This window comes from Mus caroli, chromosome 4 (genome assembly GCF_900094665.2).
Source record: "Mus caroli chromosome 4, CAROLI_EIJ_v1.1, whole genome shotgun sequence".
NCBI classification, from domain to species: domain Eukaryota; kingdom Metazoa; phylum Chordata; class Mammalia; order Rodentia; family Muridae; genus Mus; species Mus caroli.
The window spans coordinates 92,076,637-92,087,483 of record NC_034573.1 but is presented as its reverse complement, the minus strand read 5'-3'; the positions used below and the strand labels follow the sequence as shown (position 1 = coordinate 92,087,483).

At 43.9% G+C, this 10,847-nt stretch overlaps 1 protein-coding gene across 2 annotated transcripts in view; it reads right to left on the bottom strand.

Annotated features, from left to right (window-relative positions):
• Pgm1 (phosphoglucomutase 1) overlaps nt 1-10,847 on the bottom strand; it is a 56,972-nt gene that overhangs the window by 9,545 nt on the left and 36,580 nt on the right. For both annotated transcript variants that reach the window (XM_021159356.2, XM_021159355.2), the window contains exon 7: nt 7,975-8,090. In XM_021159356.2, coding sequence (XP_021015015.1) covers nt 7,975-8,090 — 116 coding nt within the window. The remainder of the gene's footprint in view (nt 1-7,974; nt 8,091-10,847) is intronic.

Below are 10,847 nucleotides of genomic sequence, written 5' to 3'. Positions count from 1 at the left end.
AAAAAAAAAAAAAAACCAAATGATTGGAGGGAAGAGAGAAGGATTACGGGAGGGGTGACCAGGAAAGGGGCAGTGAGTGGGATGTAAAGTAACTAAGTAAAAAATAAAATTAATAATAATAAATAAATAAAATTAAAAATCAGATTATTTACAACACTCAGTATAAAAAGAGAGTATTATTAGTAAGAGGAAAGTAAGTCCTAAAATAAAAACATATACTAAAGATAAACAGGCAATTCATACAAAAATATGAATCAATTATTGGGTAATCAACTAATGTAACAAAGGGCTGGCAATATTTTTAAGAAGCTAAATTAAGCCACAATGAGCAACTGTTACTTGCTTGACAATGAGCCACAGATTTAAAAATTAGAGCCTTAAGCTTAGGGGAAGCACAGTGAAAATGAGATTCTAACAAAATGCTCTTGGGTGCACTGACACCACTCTTCTGAAAAGCAATCTGAAAGAAAGTACCAAACTCTTCGGGGAAGCTAGCCTGTTCTAGGACAGTAAGGACCCATTTAGTGATGTAACATATCCTATCTGCTTGTTAAACTTCCAGCACTCAGAGACAGAGACGGGTTGATATCTGAGTCCAAGGCCAGCATGGTCTACAGAGTTGAGTTCCAGGACACTGTTCAAACAAAAACAAAAACAAAACCACCACCAACCACAAAAACTCCACCAAAATTAAGAAATTAGATCGTGTGTGTGTGTGTGTTTGTGTGTGTGTGTATGTGTAAAGACCTTTTTTAGAAGCCTGCTATGAGCCAAAACTTTCACTTTTAGCATTTTAACTTTTTATATCAAAACAAAGTATAGAGCACAGTGAGCTAATGTTCTGTTTCTTGAGGACTGCACATGAGCTTTAGAATCATGTTTCCCACATTGCCACACTCAATTCTTTACATGCCTTCCCGCCCTCCTTGGCTTTGTATCTGGCCTTGTTTTCCTTGGTACTTTAAGGTATCTGGAATGATGCCGGCCACTCTGTAGACACGTTCGGGAGCATCTTTCCTTCCTGTCTTCATCCTTTTAGACACAGCTCAAACATCCTCTTCTCTATGAGATGAGCTCTCAGAGCAGTTCTCTGAACAATTATGAGTTCTGTTGTGTTTCTTCTCCTATAGCAACCCAAGCCAGATCTTGGGGCTGATAACCATACTCCTTGAGCCCCACCCTTCTGTTTTCCCCACTAACAATGTTCTTCTTAAAGACTCGTAGCTAGTTCTGATGACAAGACTAGCATGTGAAATTTAGTAAGGAGCTATGAATATGTACATGAATGAGCAAGTAAATTAATTCATTGAATCCAAAACTTGTTTCCAAGATTTTTCTCTTGGATGGATTTCTTTGTGGGAGTTTCTATTGCTGTGATAAACATCATGGTGTGGAGGAGGAAAATGTTTCCTGTGCTGTAGTCCAGCATGAAGGGAAGAGTTCAAGGCAAGAACTTGGAGGCAGGAACCGGAGCTAACCTTACAGGAATGCTGCTAACTGCACTTCTCCCATGGTTTGCTCAGTCTGCTTTGTATACAGCCAGGACCACTGCCCAGGGGCAGCATTATCCACAGTGGGCTTGGCCTCTCACATCAATCATTAATCAAGAAAATGCCCTACAAGTTTGCCTAAAGGACGATCTAATGGAGACATTTTCTCAGTTGATAGTCCTTCTTCCCAGATATGCCTAGGTTTATGACAAGTTGACAAAAGACAACCAGGACAAGAAGGAGAGGGACATCTCAAAACCCAGATGCCTCAAGAGACACAGGCAGTGCATTTTAAGGCTTTATATTTTGGAAATATTTACACAATTTCATTATCTACTGACTTTTACTTTTTCACTCTCTTAAGGAATAGAAAGCTCCCTGCCTCTCTCGGATTTACACGTGAGATGTTAGAACAGTGCATCCTGAGGATTCTGGCAGCTTCCTCCTATGCTGGAGATTAAAGATAATTCTTTATCTATGCTCCACTTTGGTTTTGTTTTGTTTTTTTAAAGATTTATTAATTATTATTTTAGGAGCATCCGTGTGAACCTTTGTGAGTTTATGTACACCCCATGTATGCAGAAGCCTGTGGAGGCCAGAAAGGGCATAGAAAACCCTAGAACTGGCCTTAAAGGAGGTGTGAACCACCTAACATGGGCAGTGGGAACTGAACCCAGGTCCTCTGCAAGAGCAGCCCATGCCCTTAGCTGCTCAGCATCTCTTCAGCCCCTTTGTGTTTTATAGACAGGGCCTTCCCTTGTGTTCCTGAGGAAAGCCTGTAACTCTCCTGCCTCCATCCTCAGGTACTCTGATGACTACAGGTATGTGCCACCATGCCTGCACTTCCTTTTGATGAAAATAAATTAATAAATTTGAAAATTCACATCAGTTTTTCTCCCCTTTTGGGGGGGTGGGTTTTACACTGAAAGCATGAAGATATTCCCACTTCTAAAAAAAAAGTTTTTTTTTTCTTTTATGAGAAATGAAAATGGAACCTTAAAAAAAAATCATACCAAGTTTGACTAATTTATCTGGAAATACTTGAATCAGACAGACAGTCACTGTCATACACGAAGCCCCTGCCCTGGGTGACATCAACACACATTCTGGTCTGCTTGTGGGGTCTTCGATCTCAGTAACTGTTCCGTTAACCTTGGATAGAAGAAAATTCCAGGTATCTGATTAATCCTCAGGAAGGCCAGGTCAACTCTATTTCCTTCCGTGCTCTGACAAATAGTAATGGTTCCCAATGAAAGAAAGGCATGGTGCTTCTGCAGCTAACTTGCTGTCATAGCTGTGGTTCCATAGAAAGAGACAGAAAATCTCAGCTTTTGAGTTGCTGCTCCTAGGAGCCACCTGGGTCTAAATAGGTTGCTTCACTTTTTCAAAGCCTCCACTTGGTCCTTTGCAAAACTGGAGGAAAGGCTGACCTCTCACACAGCTAAGAAACATCCAGTGGAGACACAAACGGTTGGATGCTTTATAATACAAATGCAAGATGCATTTACGATTAGAAATAAGAAGAAAAATAAAATTTTTAGGGAAAGCAATGTTTTCTTTCCACCGTATTAAGCTTTCAAAACATAATGTCCTTTCATTATATACACTGGGAAGAAAGTGGGTAAATATAATCCAGGACAATTTCTCCTCTAGAAGGGGGAGCCCCACTCCTGAGATTTTTTGTAAGATGCGAGAAGCCAAGCTCACTTTAATGTAAGGCAGAGGCCACTGTCACCCCAGCTGGCAGAAGGGTAGTGCTGGGTTTTGCTCTGAGCATCTTCACTCTTGTTCTGGCACAGGGCCTGCCTGAGCCCCAAGGAATTCTGCCCTTTCAGCATCTTGCAACACCTGTCACTGTACTCTAGCTTAATCAGCACCTCGTGGTAAGGACACACTGGGCTCAGTCAGGGCATGCTCTGGGTCATAGGCAAGAAAAATGTCAACCCCAGCTGAGGGAGCCAAAAGTTAACGGTTTAGGGATTCGGTTACATTTACTAGCATGGGCATCTCAAGAGCCATGCTGGCATCTGCCTCTGCCTGATGACAGCCTGAGACAGGGGTGGAACAGCTGTCTGTCTGACTGCCTCCCTCCCTCTCCCCCCTCCCTCCCTCCTGAACACGCAACTCTCTGTTTGGAAATTTCCATGCATCCCTCGTAGCCTGGCTCACATCACCTCACCCTCACTGAGGATGGTACCTGACCCCTCTGTGCTGTGGCTACTATCCCCCATGATCATACGCTACTCCTGACTATGTGATATGCCCACCGTTGGCTCAGGACAGCTCTCAAGAAGGGCTTGCCCCAGAATGGCCAGCTCCTAGCTGCCTGGATGCAGTCCCATTCTGTTTTCCTCTGTGCTCATCTAGTGTCAATTAAAAAGGACTGACTCCACAGAAAGCCTTCTCCAGCCCACTCCAATCCTCAAGGGGTTGTCTCCCAGGAGCTCTCTGCTTAGCGTTTCTTCTGCACAGCCTCATGCCTGCCCTAGAACTGGGTTTGCTTTTTACAGAGTGCCTTTGGTGGGAAACAGTGAGTGCTGGGACAACAGGAACCGTCTTAACACGAACTACACTTTATAGTCAACAAAAAGAATCAATGCCAATGTGTTTCGAGTACTGAAGTAGGTCTCCCATCCTTGCAGGTGAGCATCAAGACAGGAGAGGAGGTAGACAGGCAGGTAAGTGTATACCTGAGTTAAAGATAATTAGGGTCCAAGCCTAGTCCCATTGGGATAGTTTGCCTGTGCCATGTCCAGACATAGGATGCTGCCATCATCCCTGGAAGGTCTGTGTGTATCAGGAAATGTACTCAAAGCTATGCAAGTAGAATGGGAAGACAGAGTACCAGGCCTTCTACAGCAGGCTATGGGGCACTCTGAGCAGAAAGCTCTGAGCACCTGGTCCAACACCTATCACTTTACATCTGTAATTACATTACATAGCTGAGGTCTGGCTTCTCTGAAAGGTAGAAACTCATATAGCCCTCCAAGAGGACCACTTGCTTACCAAATGCCTACAGCCTAACCTAGCATCAAGACTCGGTCAAGTCCAATGAGCAATTAAGGAATGATTTGGTACAAAGAAATATAAACATGTAAGGTTTTTATTAAGAAAATGAAATAGATCCCAAGATATATTAATTCATTATCACCCCTGTGTGATGTCACCATTTTTTAGATGGGATAAGGAAAAAAACAAGACAAAACCTGTGAGTGTCCAGTTGTGGAAAGATCGTAATTGACAGCAAATCTCCAAGAGATACCACCCAGTTCATTGCCAACATTTCCTCTGCGTTTCCCCAACCTTCCGTTTTCCTGAAGGATTTCAAAAACAGTGACACTCCGACTATTCATCTTTGAATTCCCTAATTTAACCTAAGTGGGTCAGAACTGCCACTGTGGGTCATCACTACCTATGGTCATGGAACAACCAGTCTGGCACCATGAGATCAACTGAAAACAACAGGCCCACTATTCTGCCTAGCTCTGCCTCCACATTCTGAGTCCTAATAAAAACCACATTCATCCCTGGCACATATAATGCTGATACCTAGGGGTGTGTGCAGACCTGCGCTTATTGTAGTTAAGTGAGAAAGTTGCTGTCTCTGTGGGAAGAACGGCAAGTGTATCCTTGGGAACGCTGTGTCAATAGCGAGGCCTGTTCTTTAAAAGCCTATGGTCTATCTCACGTCGTGAGCTACTACTTCTGAAGTCTTGCTTGTTTGTATGGCTTCTCCTTTGTAGATGCTTACTTCTTCTAACAGAGATGGCAGAGTCCTTAGTCCTGGGCTATAGAGTAGGAATGTGGCTGAGTCCTCACAAGACTCCCATCCCATTAACAAGAAGTGATGTAAGGATTTTCCATTACGTTCAAGAAAAACAAAAACCAAAAAAGTACTGATGGGTGCATGCCATTCTAGAATCATACTGGACAGCACATCCGATGACCTACAAAGGTCTTTCCCTCCTGCAGGGGTCTAAGGAGAAGGAGTGTTCTTGCCTTCTCACTCAGCAGCATTGGCTCAACACCTCTTTTACTCTGGACCCACAGGAGGCTGTCTGAATAAAATGGAAACTGGAACAGATAAAGCCCTGTCCTCGTGGAACTTACCATCTGGTGCAGCCAACACAAACAGCAGTAAATAAAATCCCTGTAGTAAGCATACAGAGGTAAGTATGTGGGGCCTGAGAAGACTCATCCTAGAAGGCCATAGAGGCTTTCCTGAGAACATCCTGCCATCAGCTGGAGAGTGCAGAAACACAGAACCTGGGGAAGACAGGATCTGAGCACTGCTGTTGGTACCTGAAGATCTGCCACCTATGACAGCAGTTGTGATATCTAGCTTTCAGGCGTCTTCTCAATGCCACACAATCCTGCTTGGCTCTGATCCACCCTGCACAATGAATGTTTCCCACATGGGCCCATGGGATAAAATGTTAGCGCATGTAGTGTGTGTGTGTGTGTGTATGTTTATGTGTGTATATATATCTGTGTATGTGTGTCTGTATGTATCTATGCATGTGTATATGTACATGTACGTGTGTATATCTGTGTATATGTCTGTGTGTTTATCTGTGTGTGTATATCTGTGTGTCTGTGTGTGTATCTGTGTGTGCCTTGTGTGTCTTTGTGTATATATGTATGCATATCTGTGTGTGTATCTTTGTGTGTGTGTGGTGTGTGTGTGTGTGTGTGTGTGTGTGTGTGTGTGTGTATGTATGTATGTATGTAGAGGAATGAGTAATACTGTGTTAACAGGGTTCTTATACAGAAATATTCTGGACCTTTCAAATGCTAATATCAGTATGACTAATCAAGCTTCCCAAACTAGTTTTCAGGAAACTAGCATCCTTCTACAAATCTGCCCTCTAGGGAACCTGGCTCTAGATCCTTCCCTGTCCTCCAGGCTCAGCGCTGATGCAGTCCATTAGGGATGCAGGCCCAAATGTTTAGACAGTGTCTGCCACTGAAAAGCTCCTCTTCTGTGAAGTGAGTGACTGGGCTGGATGTCGCTTTGCTTCGGTGTTTACCTAGCATGCTCAAGACTCAGCTCCTAGCTTAGAAAATGAAGGAGGAGGGACCAGAAGACTGGCTCGTGTGGCATGTAACTGACTGGAGACCACTGAAAACTCCCTGGGGAAAGACCATTTCACAGGGAGCAGTCATACAGTAGCTCACAGAGGTGAGTGGCACCATCCTTGTTTAGTGACGAAGGACAGGACTAAGCACTTGTCTTATATTCTCATATTAAAGACCCAGAATTGGGTTTTTCTGTATAGACCTGCTGTCCTAGAACTCAGACTCAGTGATCTTCCTGCCTCTGCCTCCCAAGTGCGAGGATCAAAGGCATGTGCCACCACTGCCCAGCTTCACCTATCTTACCCTCAAATTCCATCAGGTCGATTTGTTATCCAGAAGTGCTATCATTCTCCCAAGAACAGTGAACTGCTTGGAACTTCATAAAAACCTGTGGGGCATCTATCAGCTCAGACCTCCCAGCACAGACTCCGGGGTCCCAGGAAAGATCAGTATTTGGTCCTGACTGACACGCATGAGTGCCCTCAATTGCAAGGCATGGCAAATGCTTGCTTTGGAACTTTTCCTTACTAAATGATGACCAGAGACCACAAAGGACCACAGAGATGAGCCCCTATACTTTAAAATGTTGGGCGGAGAGAATGTAAGGAGTGGGACTACTTGAGAGCCTAGCAGCCTGGCTAGACATGAGCACACACTGTGCTGACATCTGGAGAAGAACCATCACAGATGTGATGAGATAGGAGGGTGGGGAAGAGTCAGAATCTGAGGGAGGCCGGAGCTCAGGTCAATATTTTGACTTGCATACATGAGTGTGGTAAGTGCAGAAGTGGGGCTCAGAGATCACCAGACTCTGCTTCATGCCACCCTTCCCCCAACTCAGTCCACATCGAGACCCTCGTGCCAAGGCTGCATTTTTCCATTATTCTCACCCATCTACTTAGTTTTACACTCAAGGTCTCCTTTAGTTAACCCTGATAAATCATAACTTGTTGCTATAGAAAACTTGGATCCATGAAAGGGAAAGATTTAATGCTATGCCTAACCCTTTTCTTACATAAAAACAAAACAAAACAAAAAAAACAGTGACTTGTTCTGCCATATTTCTTCTTAGAAATGAAAACATTTGTTAAGGTTTCCTTGGCCACGAAGGGAAGAAAACTGTGTTTACCCTGTGTTTAATCCCTAGAGACTCAATGTCCAACGCTGCCAAGAAAGGCCCCCAAACTTCCTGTCTTAGCAGTTGTAATCCTATGAAAGTAAAGCCAGCCCTCCTGTCCAAATGCGCCCACTGCTTTTCGAATGTGTATGCTTTACCAGGTTGTCATAAATAAATCGTGTCTTGATTTAGGGCTCATCAGCTATTCCAGGATCTAGGCAGTCTTAACATTCCCCTGAGGCAGCAGTTGTGGGAGGAAAAAAAAATGTTAGCATGAGTGCCACTTACCGGTCCCAAAGCTCTCCTCTCCACAGAGGGACAGCTTGCTTGCATCCATCAAATTCCCAAAAAACTTCCAGCCGGTTGGGGTCTCATACAAAGCGATCTTTGTGGCGTTTGCTACCCTTCAAAGGCATGAAATCAAAGTTACATCACAGCAGGACGGCGACCGGGACCATGTGAGGATGGAAAAGATCAACCATCATTGTAAGCGAGGGTCCCATTTAACATTGCTTAGAGGTCAACACAATTCTACGACTGGAGGGAAATTAGGAAAGGAAACTTGGACACAAGGGGTTCTTCTGTATGGATCTAGAGAAACGGGGAGCAAAGAAGCGAAGAAAGGATTAATTCAGATCAGTTTAACACTTGAAGTCTAACTATAGTAAAACAGCAGGGTTGGGGCCTTGAAACCCATGGGTCTGGATACAGAACAAATCTACAAGCATTCTATAAAGAGCAACAGAATGGCGTGCTCATTAATAATCACAGAAGTCAGCATTTCACAGGGAAAGTGCAGGTCAGAGCAGGTCACATGACCCACAGCCCAGTACTCAACGTCCAGCCAGTGTTTCTTTCTTGTCACCAGATGTCCCACTGTGGAGTCTCCCACTCCAAACAGCCTCACCCATTCTCATGAGCGGTCTCTTTCTCCTCCTACAAATCTTTTTACTCCTTCCTATACAGATTCAGACTACTGAAGACCTCTCTGAAGGGCTGATCTGTAGCTCAGTTGTGGGGAGCATGCTTAGCACCCTCAGACCTGCATAGATTCCTAGCATTGATAAATAAATGAATAAGGAAAGAACTTTTCAGTGACTTAAAAAAAAAAAAACCACCACCACCCTGCAAACCTCTTTCTGCTTGAGTATGGAAGTTGCTTGGTAGCTTCCATGCAGTCTCAGTGAGGTGTGCATTCCAGGTTCGCACCCCCTTCCTTCCAGCAAAGTTAGGTGGCTTGTCTGAATTCTAACAGGGAGGAAAGTCGGTTCTGAGAACCAGGAGAGCATTTTTATTTGAAATAAGGTTTTTCAGTGTTGAGTCTATACAGGTTATCAATTTTTTCCAAAAATTATAATTAAAGTATTCCTGAAAAGGCACAGAAAGTATTCCAAAGCCACCATAGTGTGGCCACCAACCAGCTCTAAGTTCCAAATGTCGGATCTGAAGGCAGAAACACTGGCTTCTGGGCGCTGCTCTAGGTCAGCTGGGACGTCTTAGCCAAGGCTGGTGACTCCTGACTCTCAGCTCCTCTCTCTCCAAGTCAGGGTTCGGGAGGAGCAAGAGGTGGAGCACATGAAGAACTCCACTCACCGTCGCAGCACCAACACTTTCTCCTTATTCACTTAAGTGGAGCCAGCAGTACTTTCTGCGACCACCTCCCCTTCAAAGGGGAGCACTGTGTGGCCTAGAGGTCGGGGGCCGGGGCTCCACATTCAGTGTTCCGATGTTTTGATGTAGGGAAGATTCACTTTCAGGAAGCAGTTGCTTTTAGTTGGTAAAGCAACAAAATTAAAAACTCATCCCAATAAGCAGAGCATCTACTGTCCGGGACACACGGGACACACACCTTACACAATCTCCTTTGTCACACGGTTTACCAATGTCAGGAGAAATTCATAGACACAATTTTCATTGTAGGGAAAGAATAAAATGTTCATTCTCTTAACATAATCATTATATTGGCTATAAATTGTTTCATTATCCAGCTAGCCTGACAGAGCCACTTACCTAGCTGGCTGAGTTTAATCAGCCTCCTTGACCTTTGACATCCATCAATAAAGTGAGGTTATTAACAGTACTTAATACAAATTGAATGACTTAAACATGTAAAATATCTACTGTCCTGGCCAAGGGACCATTTGTAAGCCTAGCCACTGTTGTAAGGACCTAGACCAATACACTTTTCCTTTCTCACACCCAGGGCCTTCTCCTCATTCACTCTTTGCTGTTAATTCAGTGGAAGATTCCTGAGGTCCTGACATTCTAAAGCATCCCATTTGCTATTTATTACCTTTTATTTTTAATAATTTTCCATGGATCTCATTAGCCACCTTTTATAAAGGGGAAATGCCCAAGTGAACAGACATGTAAGAAAATCTGAGACTCTGTTTACTGCCACTGGTCATCTTCTGCTGCAAAACAGGTATTCTCCCCTATTCTGCTTATTTGAACTTTCTGCTTTAGCGTTTGGACAAATGAGGCATCATTGCATTTAAGCCTGCAAGGGTAGTCAGTTCTGATTAAAGTCTGAAGTTACTTTAAATGACTCTTTAAAAATGTATTTTATGTATTTGGCTGTTTTGACTGCACTTATATATGTGCCACGTGTGCAGTGTTCTCAGGGGCCAGAAGAGGACACTGGATCCCCCTGGAACTGAAATTATATATGGTTATGAATCACCATGTAGGTGCTAGGGATTGAACCCTGGTCCTCTTGAAGAGTGGTGCTCTTCTTAACTGCTGAGCCCTCTCTCCAGCCCCCTCAAAATACTTTTTTCAATCATGGTGTGTGCATATTGTTCAACAAAAGTGACCCTGCCTGGATCAAGAATAACATCTTGACTACAAGAAAGTACCATCATTCATTTACTCTCTAATGTTTATTAACTTACAGTGTACATCCTATGATATTTAGGAACACTGCCAAGCAGAATCAAAGATGGTGAAAAGACAGTGTTTTCTCTGAAGAGGTGACAGCCTAGCTGTGGAGCGATCAAACAGATAGCCTGGCAGACCACAGTGTGTCGAGTACCAAGCTGGAAGAGCTCAGGATGCTGATGGGACCTTAGAAGGGGGCTAACTCTGAAAATACCTCATTTGAGAAAGACTGCAGCCGCTGGCTGTCCTGGAAGCGGAGGACACGTGCTCCAGGCACAGTG